The following is a 16,821-nucleotide window of genomic DNA, read 5'->3' as shown; positions in this document are numbered from 1 at the left end:
TACAGTCTTGTAGTAATATACCGGTATTTTACGACTCCCTGGTCTAGTCCGCACGGGGTAGTGAACCCAGGACAGAAGCGGACCAGGCATCATGACTTTGCACATCTATCGTTATGCTTCTTCATTACGCGACCTGTTTCATTATAATATTATTATTATTATTGGTCTAGTCTGTGCACCGGAGGGCCAGTGCCGAAGCGAATCTCCGCTGGCGGGTGTCGACCAAGATATGTCCGTGAGGTACTGGTGAACTGGAGTCCTGGCATCTACAAGAATTTTCCGCGCCTTGCTAACCGATGTTGTCAGTTGAACTCAGCGTTTCCTGATCGCGACTCGGCACACTCTTTTCTGTTTGCCCTCGCAGCGTGAACGGGGAGTTTAAAATAATAATAATATTCGCGGGGTCCGCGTCGGCATCGCTTGAATGTTCAGAAACACACAAACTAGCCTTCGCATCCGCGGGTCACCACTATGCCTGTTCACCTTAATTGCGAATTCAGTGGGGAGTTTCCTGGCCGCAAATGAATCCCTTACTCATGACCATGATGGCAGGTGACTGGTAAGATCCCTGACTGGCCTGAGGCTGAGTCTTTGCTTAGCGCTGCTGCCGCTTGTGTCAACACGAAGGCAAACTCTTCACTTGGAACGCTTGCTGTCTCCTCCATCCTTTCTTGTTGCCCTTGCAGATATGCTGACGGCTGCCAGGTTTTGTTGGTGCGCGCGGGAACGCACGCCCGACCTTGATGTCTTAAAAAAAAAGAAGAGTAGAACCGCGGCTCTACTCCGCCGATTCTCACCGTCGATAGCTCATTTTCAAGGCCTTGGAATTCTCTATCGGTTACCGTCCCCGATTTCCAACTTTCTCTTCATTCACATGTTCGCACGTCTTCGAGTTTGAGTGATTTCACCATCCGATCTCAGCCAAACGAAGGCCAAATCGAAAAGTACGAGACGGTAACCCTCCAAAGACACACTTTCTGAACACGCTGATTGGTCAAATCCAAATGTCCGTCAATGACGCTTTGTACGGTCGTGGTGAGCCTTGAGTCTGTACTGTTTGTGTGGGTGTGTGTGTGTGTGTGTTGTGTGTGTGTGTGTGTGTGTGTGTGTGTGTGTGTGTGTGTGTGTGTGTGTGTGTGTGTGTGTGTGTGTGTGTGTGTGTGTGTGTGTGTGTGTGTGTGTGTGTGTGTGTGTGGATCAAGTAAAGCTCATCAATCCGTTTTCTGTCATCTCAGTATTGAACAGCTTGCCAAGCAAAATTGTAAGGGCTCCACTCAGCTTGAAGCGGCTCCACACGTTCAAAGAATATGTCCATAAGTACCTCACGCACCAACACTGGCTGATGGCTACCGACTTCTACGGATGAACTCTTGACTGTGGCACGGGTCATGTTCCTTGGTTCGGCTATGCTGATGATATTGGGCTTCCTTTACCTTTTATTAGTAGTTTGTTTCCGTTTGTTATGATTTCTTGGTTGTCCACCCGGTTTGACTCGGGAGAATGAAGTTGAAGACACTGCAGCTGTACTTATGGTTGATAAATATGGTGGTAAAGACACACCTGGCAATATGGCGGTAAACACACGCCTGCCCACACACGCTCTCTAGGCTGCAAAGTTCTGGCACAGAGCTCTCCTTCTCACCACCACCACCATCAGTTCGCGCCTGGCGCCTGGTCGATGCATGGCTGGCGACGAAACGTTCGTCGCAATCGAGCTATGTCGTTGCTGTGTCATCATCTATGTGCCATGCGCTACTCGATGTACCAGCCTGCTATGGCGGATACCGCCAGCCATGCATCGACCAGGCGCGAGGCGCGAACTGATGGTGGTGGTGGTGAGAAGGAGAGCTCTGTGCCAGAACTTTGCAGCCTAGAGAGCGTGTGTGGGCAGGCGTGTGTTTACCGCCATATTGCCAGGTGTGTCTTTACCACCATATTTGTCCATCCGGTTTAGTTATAATTTAAACTATTATTTGGTGCAGCTTTAGCGCTATTGGCTAAAAGACAGCTGAACTCTTAATCATTGTTGTGATTTGCTTTCAAGCAATGTGCATAATCAGTAAATTGATGTTAAAAAATGTGGTTTATGATTTTCCTTTTCTTAATTTCGTATTTAGCGCTTTTGAGCGTCATTATTATTTTTTCATTATTTCGCACCAAGTTATTATTTTTGTGGAATTCTCTAGCTTCTGTTTGTTTTGCAGTTGTTCTTGTGCAACCCGCCCCCCCCCCCCCCCCACACACACACCCATTTTTCGATGCTTAGTTGCAACGCTGACGCCAAGACCTCTGGTCGGTTGAGTTGCTCCCAGCACATCAGCACGCCGTCCCTAGATCCCCTATGTTTTGTCCTTTTCCTCGTTTCTTTTTGTTCTCCACCTGTTTTCCAGTAGGGCTGTGTCAATATTAAAAAAATCCATCTTCAATAGCCAAAATGTCGAGAAGGAAGAAATGAAAAAAAAGAAAAAAAGTAGCAGAGGATGGTTTCGATCCATCGACCTCTGGGTTATGGGCCCAGCACGCTTCCGCTGCGCCACTCTGCTTCACACATACACACAGCATCCTAAACGCACAGCTATCACCAAGAGTCCATAAACTTTTTTTTGTTTTGTTTATGCACTCTTGCAAGTAGTAGTAGACTCGACTCATTTCACCCATGCAATGAGGGAAAGGTCTGGCACGGCTCCGATACCGAGGTACGGAGGGTTTTGAAAGGATTGAAAGTGATACACTTGCATGTACCGGTACAACTAGTAAGTACTAAAAAAGGAGTATGGTGAACTCGGTCTCAGTACAAACCGTCCTAGTGCTGGAGAAATTGCTGAATTATGCTTTCCACTATGCCCAAATTATGCCATTGATTATGCTACATTATACTGGAATTATGCCAATGATGGTACTATACTGCACCCTTGCACTCTTGTTGCACTTTTCAACGTAACAGCAACTCTGGCACCATGACAGCACGGCTTATAATGGGTAACATTCAACAGATTATTTCCTGTAACGTGCCTAAATCTGCCTGGAGCATTAGTCCTCAGCCAGCATCGTAAGGTTATGCCGACCGTCTGGTCTCAGAAGTCCTTTTATGCCAGGGCATAATTTTTAGACAAAATCCGAAGATTATGCCAGAAATTATGCCAGGGTCATCCGCTAAGAGCTAGTGACATACATGTATCTCTTCCAGTACAGAGTTATCTCTCCAACCGGGACTAATGGCCACATACATGTAGTACTGAAACGTTCACACCATCTCGAGACATGACTCCGCGTTGATGGGCCTACTTGTCAGATACTGCACTTTCCTATGGGAAGAGTCAGTTGATCTGGGTGGAGAATAGCGTCAGGAAAATCAGCATGAAAAAGTTAGGCAGTTGAACCGCGCATCCATATCTCTATTAGACTACCGAGAACCCCGTCAAACTGGGAATGGCAATAAACCGTGAAGGACATTCGCACAACCGATAAGCTAATGTTACTTGCGCAGCTCTCACCGCGGCACTGAGAAGGGATTTCCACCACGGCTCCCAGCCAGAGCACCTTTATTTACTGCCAGAATGCTGTTTCCGCCGCAGCAGTAAAACATTTCACTCTGGCAAAGTGCCAGTACCGTCACGTGATCAAATCACCTTGAAAACTTTCCCATTCCGGCTCTTTTTAGCGGTAGTCTGAACGCGCTCTTTTCCGGGCGGTCCGCGACCGGGTACTGCCCGCTAGGCACCGGCGGATTATGCCAGCATAATTATTGGCATAATTTGGTGGTTGAAAATTTGGAGCGTAATTTGGCATCCTTTCGGAAGTAGGAGCATAACTGCATGATTGTACCACAGTTCTAGTACGTAGGCTACACAATTGTGTACAATGCACCTGATCAGTGCTGGTAGTCTGCATGGTAAAGGGTTCGGGGGTCATGCAGATAGTGTTTTCAATGGAAAGCAGGGTAGAACGCATGGCAATACATTATTGTATGCTCGAACTCGTCTTCTTCAAAGTTCCTTCTCACAATCATTGAATGGGACAGTACATGCAGCAGAAGATGTGAGTGAATCAGCCGTTATCAGGTATGCTGGGGCGGACGAGATAGTGACGGGTAGTCCGCAAAACTCCGCGTACATGGACATGTGCGTTATGCATGTTACGAAGGCATGACCTCTGAATTTTAGCAGCCATGACTGTGCAGGCTATGGATATTGCTCTAATAAAAAAATGAGGTATAGTTGATGTTTGGTCATGATGGAAGAAGAGGTGGAGCTACGGGAGAGATGAGCCGATTAATCGCAGGGTGAGGGTGGCATTGGTTGGACGAGTATGGCGATTATGAAGACAGTTGAACATGATAATTTTCAAAGGTAACTCAAACTAATAATTATTTGGCAATGAAAGAATTTTTTCACAAAAGAAGTCAACTAATGAATAGAAGACATAATGTTTCTTCTTTTCCATGTTGACCTCTAGTATGCATGAACACCTTGGTATGGATATACTCGTGTCACATTTTGTTGTACTTGTGGCCACTTGCAAGTACGAAAAGGCACAATTTTCCGAACTTTGAGGCTCCATAAGTACAACAAAGTGAATATGTATCCCCACGTGCCAAAGAATAATACGAGGATTTTGTGAGCATAATGTGAGAATCCATGAAAGCATAATTCCATGATTTCGCGAGCATAATCCACCGGAGCCTACTGCCCGCAACTTAGGAAAGTCCGCAATTCAGAATCGTATACGTTTCTATTGGGAAGGGCCAGAAAATGGGCATGAACTGTCCCTCTGTACACACAAAAGGGCAAAAGAGTAGTAATATTTCCTCCAAAACGCACACACAGGGTGCCCGGTAGACCGAGGCGGCGTAACGTCAAGGCTCGGACAAGATACCGGTACATCTACATACGAGTAACGAGGGCACATGTGATCAGCAATCATAGCTATGGCCAAAGAAACCAAACCCCACGGAACACGGCCATGAGGATAGATGACGAGATGCACTGGTGAGCGCCCTTTAACCGGTCATGCATGTAAGATAACGCTGCGTTGGGTCTGGGCGACCCAGGGTGAGATGCTGTTCACTGCCTTTGGCTTTGGTTCGAACCTCTTGTTTTCTTTTGTACTCTTTACCATGGCTGGTTATCGACCTCATCTCTGGGGTTGCTCCCCACATTGGCAATGCGTGGACATGCTACGAGATTGAGTTTAATAATACCGGTAATAATAATAACCAGACCAGGGAGTCATGAACGCCAACACCCCCCCCCCCCCCCTACCATTGTTGCACGACTTTCTGGTCGCTGGTAGAGTATCGTCCATCGTCCCGACTGCACTCTGCATAGGTAAAGGTCACTCACGCTGCTTGACCTATGAACCATTGAACCGTTCTACAAAAATATGTTTTCTAACATTTAATGACAAAGTTTTCGAAGAAGAAAGTCAACGATAAAACGTGGATTCGGTGGTCGAGGCCCTAGGGCCTAGGAGTAGCTCTAAAAGCCGCGTGTGAAACACTTGAAATACAACCTTACCATTCTTGGACTAATAGCCTGGGTAGGGATGGAGCTCAGAACTGCCTAGTTGTCGACACCGTCTTCGTGTTCGGACAGGCGAGTTGTGGATTGAGCGAGCCGAGCCGTGCCGATAAGTCATTCTCCGTCCAACGTTTACACTTAGGGTGTTCATTCTACCAAGCTAGAGGAATATCAGGAGCTGAGTCACACAGTCACGGGAGAGTCAGAGTCAAGCTGAATGAGAGCTAGCTTCAGCCATGCAGAAAATCCACCCGACGGTTCCCACGGTTTGGTGTACTTTACCGGTCGAAGGCTGGTGCTGGAGCAGTGTGTGCTTTGAGTACATGTAGCGAGCGGAAAGCTTGCAGATCTGCATGACAGTGTTCAACAGTTTTGTGCGTGGACACAACAAGCCTGGCTCGCTCAGTGTGCGCTGGAGTAGGTTGCGCCTGCAGACTAGCGTAGTGTCGGTTCGAGGCAATAGCGACAGGCCAGGTAGTGCAGGTGTGAACGTCCAACACACAGGAGCACCGTGAAGAATGTCGCGCTTCAGAGTCAGAAAAGTCGCCGCGTGACAAACGAACAAGACGGGCGCTGGGATCGCAAGTGCCGGAGGGCAGGTGAGAATTTCTGCATGCATGCGCTTGAAAAGGGTGCTAGCGATAGAACCCATTACCACGGAATACTGTTGGTTGTGCCTTTGGCGGTTTCTGAGGCAGCTGTTGGTGCTAGTACAGTAGTATTTCTAATACTACTAGGGGCTGGGAAGAGGTAGCTGCCGTCTGGAGCCCCCTTCTCTGTACAAGTACTGCCCTGGACATGGAAATCCGGTCGCACGTCTAGGGCTAGTAGGGGCCCTAGGGTGCTGGCCTTGCAGCCTTGAGTACTAGTACGCGTGCGGTACGTACACACCTTCATTCAGTAATTTCACAGCAGCGTGAGTTCACTGGGTGTGATGTCATCATACGCAAGGCTATGCGATCATGCTTGTGCCTAGTGAGATAGAAGAAGAGTGATATTATTGGTTAGCAGTTAGCACAGGGAATGTACCGTGCTCCTCAATGAAATCCAGTCGTGTCACTCAAGTTTGTACCTTGCACCATTTTGCAGCCCTGTGTCCGCAGGTCTATGGCTGTGCAACGCCAGGCACATACCAGTACTTGAGTGACGCGACTGGATTTCATTGAGCAGGATGATAATTATGTCAGTGGTTGGTTGATGCTCAAACCAGTCCCCCCCCCCCCCCTGTGCCTCTCTGCTCCCTTTTCCCCTCTCCCCCCCCCCCCTCCCCCCTCCACACACACCTTCGTATGTACAAGATGAGCACGGCTCGGACTCACGAGCTTGCTGACTCTCTTAGCCAAGGCAGTCCTCTGTATTCGACATCAAATGACTTGAAAAGAAAATGAAAGATGTTGACAAAGAATTACTTTGTAACAAATGCAAGCTGGAAGATATTGTAATACACAGTGGTCTAGCAGCGTAATCTCATACAGAGTAGACAGAGGCACTAACTAGTGAGTAGCCATGGTGCATTACTGCATCCCCTGCATGCTGGGGAATCCCCTGCATGCTGGGGAAACTATCCATGAATGCATGTACGTGTATGTGTATGTGTATGAGCATGTTGGGTATAAATACAGGCAGGGATGGATATTCTGTAGTAAATTTAGTAAGCGCAATGCAGAGAGTAGGCCAACTGGTTCACCGTTTGCCTGGGAACAAGATACATTTGCCGATTTTGTTCACACACCATTGTTATAATTATTACTCAAACGGGCCTGATGGCAGCGGGTACATTGTACATAGAGCCAAGGGCGCTGAGACAGGAACCATTTCAAAGGCCCCCAAGCTACACGTAACGTGTTATGTACATATACAGCACAGTCGAGTAGCAGACAAAGAGACGTCATGCATGTCACAAGATCATTGTCCGGGCAACGGCCAATCAGCATGTCCATGCATGCATCATTCGTACAGTCATCATATCTTTAGAGATTATTCAACTTTGGGACAGGTAGCTGTTATGCAGGCTCAGTGGAACCGATCCGCTTGGTCAGGCCATGACCAGACCAACGTTTTGCCTTCCAACATGTGATTACTGCTGAGGAGGTCATGTGTATACCCTCCATATCATACACACACTGTATGAAAGTCATGTGACTACCCTCCATATCATACACAAACTGTATGAAAGGCGAGGATAGGCCCAGACCAATCAAAACCTCCTACCGCCAGTCATGTTACTGGATCATTTAGGGTTGTACGATGCACAAGGCGGGTCGCTTGGTGTCACAGGAACCTCTCCTGACAACGGGATGCAGTGTTGGACCTGTGAACTCAGAGATGTAATCACAGCCTGCGCCAGAGAGGTTGTTATTTTTGTAGAGTGCGGAGTTCGTCAGCGCATTCACGGACTGCCCGCCGGCACCCTTGAGCAGTCCATCTTCACCAGTTTGCAAACCTGCAGCAATGAGGACGCATATGATATTATATGGTGGAGAGAAGACATGGCGGTTTGAATCAAGGCCTTGGACTGAGTTTGTATTTTATATTTTATTCAGTGTAGATTCTCCACAGGTCTTAGCCTGATTCAAGGGAGTCTCCGTTACCTGTTTGCGTGCACAACGAGGACTATGTCTTCTTTAGAATTCATTCGCAATAATAGGTTTGCAGGTCTGAATAGAAACGCCTCTCTGGCAATTGAGAGCTAGCATGGTGTTGATCCACCTACAGTATTTCGTATACTAGTTAGTAGAAATAAAATATTATTCTGGTGAAAAGCAGTGATTTGAGTGTGAGCCAGTGTTGCTCACAACCAATTTTCTAGTTAGTAGAGTGCTTTCGAATCACATCATGCCGGCCATGTTAATGTCACAGGCTGTAGCAGCTCACATTCCATGATCACTTTCTAGTTTCTACACAAATCGAGGCATATGGCAAAGATGTGAAACCCCTAGTCGTTATTGGTCATGGGCTGCCATCACGAGGATAAAAATTTGGAAGTTGCACAAGTTGCTAATGCCAAGTTCATAGAACATGTTCGTTCAGACTACTAGTACACATAAGAAGCAGAGTGGCGCAGCGGAAGCGTGCTGGGCCCATAACCCAGAGGTCGATGGATCGAAACCATCCTCTGCTACTTTTTTTAAAATCTTTTTTTCTTCTGTCAAGAACATTCAAGGAGCATATATGACCATAATGTGGATTTTAATGATGGTGTTTATGCTGAGTGTGCAAATCACTACCCTATTTCCCGGAATATACGCCACGCTTTGAGTACTCAAAATTCACCGGAGCGGCTTATACTCAGAATGTCAGATGATCGAATTAATGGTGATAAATAGGAAAGATGTCTGTACTTTGTGGAAATAAATGGGGGGGGGGAGGGGTGTGCAGCTTATATTCAAGTACGGCATCTACTCCGGAAAATACGGTAAATTTGCTGCATTGATATCTTTCGTATCTCCAGGGAAATTTGTTTTATTCCTCACTTTATCTGTTCAGGCCACAAGTGCAGCAGCAATCGCTGGTGATGATGTCATTGATTTCATCCACTCCGGTATGGTGATGCACTGTCAGATTGTCATCCGGGATTGTTCACAGTCATGACTTCTCCCATGCAGGCCAGTTCTGCTTGATGAGTGCGACCAGTGGTGAGTAATGGGATATTTACACGACGGGCACTTGCACGTTTTACAGGGAGTGAAATACGAGAAAAGTGGCTGTGTGGATTCACACAGCCACGTTTGCATTTTTGAATGATTCAACGACCAGTAGCCATGGGTTTTTCAAATTTTCAAAACACGCATACAATAATTATCATGCTCTAAAGAGCCGCGTAAAAAATCAAGTCTTGTTTCGCGCTTTTTGGTGTAAATGCATTCATGGACGCCACGATTATCGCGTCGTGCACTTTTCAGCCACTTTCAGCCACTTTTCTCGTCCAACAGGTAAAATGCCATAGCAACTTTCCAGTGCACGTGGATTTGCCTGTCGTGTGAATAACCCATTACACACTATCTGCTACACTGTATGTTAAACGTAACAACAGATTTTGGTCAATGTGACCAGAGAGACAGGGGATGTTGTGGTTGTTGTGGTTGTTGTCCTTTGAAGTACTGTATACTATTCCAACCTTGTGTTTCTAACGCAGCGAGAGCTGAGCTCAGTTCCACGTTTGCATGGGACAGTGCACAGCTGCGTGTGTGAAGAGCATAGTATCTAGCTATACAGCTTTACAGTCACGCTGCTCAATGAAATCCAACCAAGCGAGTGAATGCCACGCCGGGTGCTGCACAGTCCAAGACCTGCAAACACCTAGATGTGTATGGATGTGAGGGGGGGGGGGGGGGGGGAAGCAAAAGTTTTTTCGTTGCCACAAAACGTGTACCGCACGCATGGTTTGTGAAATAGCTAGCGAATGATTGGCTGGCCGTGTACTTTTTTCTTTTGTCGTTTGAACAGAATTTTCCGCTGTCCCACTTCCTAATGTATATGCACCGTGTGGTTTGGAGTTTGGACCCAGCTTTTACCGTTTTCTAGTGATACCTGCAGAGGTGTACAGTGAGTTGTAAAAATTGTCAGTCACACACAGAGCGATGCTTTGCTTCTGTGCACCTTCATACTTTGGGTCTTGGGAAAATGTAAATGCCACGAGACCAGAAAAAAAGAAGAAAAAAGTAGCAGAGGATGGTTTCGATCCATCGACCTCTGGGTTATGGGCCCAGCACGCTTCCGCTGCGCCACTCTGCTCACATGTTTTTTGAACACCAAATACGACATGATACACATTCTCTAAACTCTGGTGGCGCAAAAGATTTTCCATTCTTGGCTTTTCAGGCTCGTTCTATATCCGAGTTACAGTTCATTTCGAAAGTGGAGCCCTCTGCGTCTAGTGTTAAAGCCAGTTTCAACTTGGCATGCATTGATAAACCCGTTACCTGTGAGATGGGGCATGTCCCCTATGTAACATGGGGTACACCACCTGTAAGATGGGGTACAATTCCTGTTTAAGATTGGGTACAACTCCCCCCCCCCCGCCCCTCTCCCATGGCATCACTGGTATGTAAGAGTAGAGGAATTGGCGGATTTAAATTTGAAAGTTCACTGTGTGGAAGGTTTCATATCAGGGTATAGCAAACATGGTGCCATTCACGGAGGGGGGGCGGGGGGGGGGGGGGGGGGTGGAGGGGGTCATTAAATGAAGTGGTAGTATAGTCTATGTTGCATGCACTGTTGTTACTTGTCCATATCGACTCCTCCCGGACAGCAAGCGTGAAGGCCATCAGTGCCAACCATCCTGAAGTGATCACGAGGGGCTTGGCTCCAGGTGCACTGCAGGTAAGGAATGGAGGAGCAAGGGTGGGAGAGAGGTGCAAACACAGAGTGTGAGGGAAATAGTGTGTGTGTGTGTGTATGTCAGAGAGACTGGGAGAAATACAGGGAGAAAGAGGGAGCAGGAAAGTATGCCGGTCTTGTCATTTTAAGCCCCTAGCCATACCAGGCATAAACAAAGCACTCACTTAGCGATCTCTGCACATTTTGAACGACCAGCTTCATAGGTGAAGATTGACCCAGGTTCAGCCTCACCGATGCACGTTTGTCCAAACTGGATCCAACCTATCAGGAAAAGGAGAACACAGTGGAAACCATTTCCCAGCATCAGTTCCACTCACAAGACGAGGCTTAACACAAAGGAAACTATTTTTTAAAGACTAAAACACCGAAGGACGGGCGGGATTGGGGAAGACACTTGCATTGGGGGAAGACGAAGGGCCAAACACAGAGCCTGAGACAATCAACTCCATGTACATCATCATGAAACAGGACTGCCGCCTTGAAGTTGTGCATTGTACTACTGTTGCGGCAAAGAACTCAAACAAATACACAACTGAGGATAGAGAAGGAGTGTGACTATGTCCTTGTGGGAGACACGCGGCGAGACCAGTTTCCCTGGCAACCAACCCCCAATGACCTAACCCTATGACCACAATGATAGGTCTCAATGCATAGTTTCTACCAGGTAGAAGATGCTTTAAACATGGTACTGTATAAGTAAAAACTTCGTTTGGAATTAACTTTCGCTACGTTCGTTACGGGGCACGAAATAACTGATGTCGGTACCAAACTAAAGTTTTTTTCTGAACGCTCGGGGTGACATACCTCGACCAAAACCGAAATTTAGTACCTAACGAAGCTGCTGGTGGAGGGATTTAACGAAAGATTTCGTAAAAGAAAAATTGTACTTTATATACAGTAATCCTAAAAAGGACACACTTCAGGCTCATTACAAACATCTTGAAAGTTTTACCACCTTCTTGCTGTATTTAATCCACTGTTCCTGTTCCTTTTCCCTTGCCCGTATTTCACCTGACGAGAAGGCTTGAAAGTATACTTGTGAAGACAAACACTTTCAAGATGTTTGTAATGAGCCTGAAGTGTGTCCTTTTTTATTTTATTTTATTGGGAACACAGCCCTACAAAGAGACATGTGGAGACAAACACAAGACAAGACACAGGGGATGTAGGGTAGTATGAGTATTATCGCATTTTTGTCTCAGAGGAAACTGTATACAGTAATCATAGTGGATTGCTGAGCCAGTTCATCATTGCAACCATGATTCTCTTATCCTAATCATTCGGCATGCTGGTAAGCAAAGCCGTGGACTCCCCATCCCAGTACGGCAGTTGTGTTACTTCACTGCATGCATGCATGCATGCAGTAGTGTGCTGAATAGGTTTACTTAAGTAGTGAGTATGGTCCTTGCAGAACATGATTAGTCATGACCTGCTAACTGTGGCTTACCTGTTACTGGGCAGACCCATGGGATACCCTGGACATTCACACACGCAAGCACGCATGCACGCACCCCCGCACACACACACACACATGCACATGCACTCATACACACATGCACACACACACACACACACACACACACACATACACACACACACAGATAGTGTCAGATACACACACGGACGATCACACTGCACAGATACAGACACATGAGCAGAATATGCAGTTCAGTAGAAACATTAGAAGTGGTACCATCATGAGGCACCGAGCTAAGCAATTGAGTTCTACCACTGTTTTCTGATGATCGCTTAGTGCGTGAAACTCTGAGTAAAAACACTTCCTCTGTCCCCCTATTGTTTGTTCTTCCACAGGTGTTTGTTAGGCCAACAGCTCCCCCCCCCCCCCGACCCATTTTCATTGAACCGACTTTGCACTGGGCAATGGGCTCAATAATCAGGGCAAGAAGCAGAGGGAGGATGACGAGAGGGGTGGGTGGGAGGGGAAGGGACTCTGATGTCCTGCCTTGACCGCAGATCATGTATTCATGTAGCACTTTCAAACTCGTGGGTGGGTGGGGGGGGGGGGGGGGTGGTATTGAGACAATAATTCATGTCTCAGTCGCCATCCAGTATCCATACTTGTATACCCAGTTGACAGAGAGCAGCATAGCCGAACCAAGTAACATGACCCGTGCCACAGTCAAGAGTTCACCCGTAGAAGTCGGTAGTCATCAGCCAGTGTTGGTGCGTGAGGTACTTTTGGACATCTTCTTTGAACGTGTGGGGCCGCTCTCACGAACTCATGTGTGACAAATCAACACGAATGAAATAGTTTAGAACGGAGGTGTTGTGAACCCTACCGACACAACTAGCACAGGTGCTAAGTCAATCACAAGGAGAAAGAGAGGTACACAGAATAAGCGGCACTAAAATAAAAGTGACTACACGCCACAAAGTATAGTGACGTCACAGTGGTGACAAAGATGGGTGTAGAGTATAACTAGAAGGTTCGCCGACTTATAATATTTGAGCTTTTGTTCGAGGGTGAGGAATTATGCGTGACAATTTATTCATGCATAAATTGGCACCTTTGTTCACAAGATGGCGTGTATGTAGCAGTGTGGTCATGTGACCTTCTTGTTTTGGAATTTGTTTGTTTCTGTGTGAGTGGTGTTGCATCGAAACCCGAGAGTTTGAGTTTCTTATGCTTTAATACCACCGTTGTATTAGAGGGGATGCTATGAAGATTACACTCCATGCTCGTACACGTATCTATTTCTCGCCAGTGACTAAGCGCTATTATCCTCCCATTCCTACATTGCTACCTTTTATGTTGCCATTGACACTTCGTGATCCATCAGATGTTTAAGTTCCGTGACAACGCCTGTAAGCTTTTTCGCATCATGGCTTCCTCCCATTTTCCTTTGTACTTCGCAGTACTACGTGCGTGCAAAATGGAGAGTTTTCTTAAAAGGGTGTGTTGATTCCACTGTAGCAACTCTATCTCTCACACAATCATACAACTCTACTTAAACGGTCACGATCTATTCTCACCACCTAACCTCTGCCCTAGTAGACCACTATACTCACTAGCAGATCCATCACCACATTCATACCATTACCGGCAACTCACACTTTTTGAAATACAAAAGCATAGCTAAAGCATAGTTCACCACTAGGTGCAATTGCTGTCAATTTCACAGAGGAGCTTTAGTCGTACTGTTCCCTTGACTTCTACGTTCGTTTTCGACTTTAGAAAACACTGGTTGACTGTAGTCGTCCTGCACTGTTTAACAGTTCCTACTTTGTCCAGAATACCAAGACGACCATTCTCTCTATCTGGTAAACCATTCACAACCAGTTAGTACTTGAAGATTGCTTTGGACCATAACTTACTTGTGAGCAGACCAAGACCTGTGCCCTGCAAGGGTACCGTTTCCTCGTGTGCCAAAGGTTGGAGAGAGTTCTACTACCGTTCGTTTCGTAGCAGGAGTAATGGCGACGAACGCTACTGATGATGCTGTGATGCCGGAAGAGGCCGACGATAGTCAAAATCGGGATCGCTTGGTACCCCAACCAGCTTCAACAATCCAGGTGTGCAAGTGGCGTGTGCCCAACGGTGCAGGTAGCGTTTGTGATCAGCTCTACACAACTGGCCGAAAACTTCGATTTCACATTTGGGATCAACATCTGAAAGGAAGATCATACAAAAGAAGGAAGCAGCAAGACCCCGCTAAATGCCGTTGCCTTTGGGAGGGATGTGGCAAGACGTACACGTGTAACAAAAACCTCAATATGCACTTGCGCCAGCACACAGGTGAACTCCCCTTTATATGCGATCATCAAGGCTGTGGTCAGGCCTTCGCTCGAACTTCACACTTGAGGGACCATAAGTCAAAGAGATGTCACCCAAGAGGCAAATATTTCAAGCCTCCAAAGCCTGGCTGTTCTCCTTCATCGCATGCTGAAAGTGTATCAGACATAGAACAGCCATTACCAGGCGTGAGAGGTGCTTTTGAAGCAGATGCTGCATCTTTTGCTAACAGTATAGAATCAGCACCGCAATCACAGAAGCAGGACCTAGCACCGTCACCACCACGGGAGTGGCACCCAGCATCTCCACCACCACGGGGTTGGCACCCAGCACCGTCACCACCACGGGAGAGGCACCCAGTATCTTTATCACCACCACGGGGTTGGCACCCAGCACCGTCACCACCACGGGAGTGGCATCCAGCACCGCCACCACCACGGGAGTGGCATCCAGCACCTCCACCACCACCGGGTTGGCACCCAGCACCTTCACCACAACAGGAGTGGCACCCAGCACCTACACCACCATGGGAGTGGCACACAGCACCTTCACCACAGCAGCACCAGCACAACCCAGGATCGCCATCACATCAGCAGTATCGCCAAGCACCGCCACTACCCCAGCAGCAGCGGCCAGAACCGGCACCACTACGGGAGTGGCACCCAGCACCTTCACCACAGCAGCACCAGCAGAACCGTGGATCGCCACTACCCCAGCAGCAGCGCCCAGCACCGCCACCACTACGGGAGTGGCACGCAGCACCTTCACCACAGCAGCACCAGCAGAACCCAGGATCGCCACTACCCGGCAGCAGCGGCCAGCACCGCCACTACCCCAGCAGCAGCGGCCAGCACCACCACTACCCCAGCAGCAGCGGCCAGCACCGCCGCTACGCCAGCAGCAGCGGCCAGCACCGCCACTACCCCAGCAGCAGCGGCCAGCACCGCCACTACCCCAGCAGCAGCGGCCAGCACCGCCACCACTACGGGAGTGGCACACAGCACCTCCACCACAGCAGCACCAGCAGAACCCAGGATCGCCATCACATCAGCAGTATCGCCCAGCACCGCCACTACCCCGGCAGCAGCGGCCAGCACCGCAACTACCCCAGCAGCAGCAGCCAGAACCGGCACCACCACTACGGGAGTGGCACCCAGCACCTCCACCACAGCAGCACCAGTAGAACCCAGGATCGCCATCACATCAGCAGTATCGCCCAGCACCGCCACTACCCCAGCAGTATCGCCCAGCACCACCACCACTACGGAATCAGCAGTTCCCCGTCCTTGCACCACAGTACCAGAGACACTGCACCTGCGAACGCCACCACCATGGCAACTGAAGCGCCCAACAGCCCCTGGCACCGCCACTGAACAGCAGCACCCAGCACCTTCAATATCACCATAGCAACAGTGCGAGGCCCCATTATCACCATAGAAACAGTGCGGGACACCACTACCACACCACCACGTAGCCAATCACCACAGCAGCAAGTCTGTCCACAGCAACCACCACAGTAGCAGCCGATTTCACTGCCACTGACACCAAAATGGCAGCATCCCACGCCTGAGAAACAGCAGCATCACCTTTACCACTAGCATTATCCCGAGTAGTAGAAACAGCATACACAGCAAGATAAACAGTTTGCATCTAGCGTCACCACCGACAAGAATTCCAAAACAGCTTACTCTTCTGCATGTGATCATGGCCTCCTGGAATGCTGATGAACAGCAGCTTAGTCACAACGTACACAACCTGATTAACGCACTGCCCCTTATCTATGTTCACACATCTAGCCCTTACAAGAAATCAGTGTAATGAAACATTTGTAGATACATTGATAACATTTATAATAGCTGGTTACTTGCCACTGATCGCTAGCCCACAATAACAAAAGTGTTCTCTGTTCAGTATGTCTCACTGTCGAGGTGTGTATTCTAATGAAACAATTACGCCTATAGCTGTTCTACTCGACCTCTTCCTGTCTATTCTTAATGTGTCTCGGATATCCTACTATTTTAGATTTTTTTTAGATAATCATGCTGGATTCTATCACTAGCATAAGCCACTGATAAGGACTTCTTGGCCGTATAAATCAGAGTCGCCTCTGCTGTAGGGAGTCTTCTTGTTTGATGTCGATTCTTGTTGTCGCAACCCTGTTCCGTCTTATGTTTCGTTTGTTTGTTGCAATCCGTCAGCTGTATTTAG

The 16,821-nt window shown here is 47.9% G+C and overlaps 1 protein-coding gene, 1 long non-coding RNA gene and 1 other non-coding gene across 3 annotated transcripts; 2 read left to right on the top strand and 1 right to left on the bottom strand.

Annotated features, from left to right (window-relative positions):
• Positions 1-6,876: 6,876 nt before the first annotated feature.
• On the bottom strand, positions 6,877-14,552 carry LOC135819111 (uncharacterized). Its single transcript, XR_010553868.1, has 5 exons — positions 14,196-14,552; positions 12,307-12,334; positions 11,024-11,120; positions 10,744-10,835; positions 6,877-7,962 (listed from the first exon to the last, which is right to left on the bottom strand). It is a non-coding gene; the product is annotated as an uncharacterized LOC135819111 (long non-coding RNA).
• On the top strand, positions 8,569-8,640 carry Trnam-cau (transfer RNA methionine (anticodon CAU)). Its single transcript has one exon. It is a non-coding gene; the product is annotated as a tRNA-Met (tRNA).
• A 5-nt stretch (positions 14,553-14,557) lies between the features above and the next one.
• LOC135819040 (uncharacterized) lies at positions 14,558-15,925 on the top strand. Its single transcript, XM_065332190.1, has 2 exons — positions 14,558-14,569; positions 14,846-15,925. The coding sequence occupies exons 1-2, from the start codon at positions 14,558-14,560 to the stop codon at positions 15,794-15,796; spliced, it is 963 nt and encodes a 320-aa protein (XP_065188262.1). The 3' UTR covers positions 15,797-15,925.
• Positions 15,926-16,821: the final 896 nt, after the last annotated feature.

The sequence above is a fragment of the Sycon ciliatum genome, chromosome 6, assembly GCF_964019385.1.
Source record: "Sycon ciliatum chromosome 6, ocSycCili1.1, whole genome shotgun sequence".
Lineage (NCBI taxonomy): Eukaryota > Metazoa > Porifera > Calcarea > Leucosolenida > Sycettidae > Sycon > Sycon ciliatum.
Note: the sequence above shows the minus strand (reverse complement) of the source record. Positions and strands in the feature narration are given on the sequence as shown.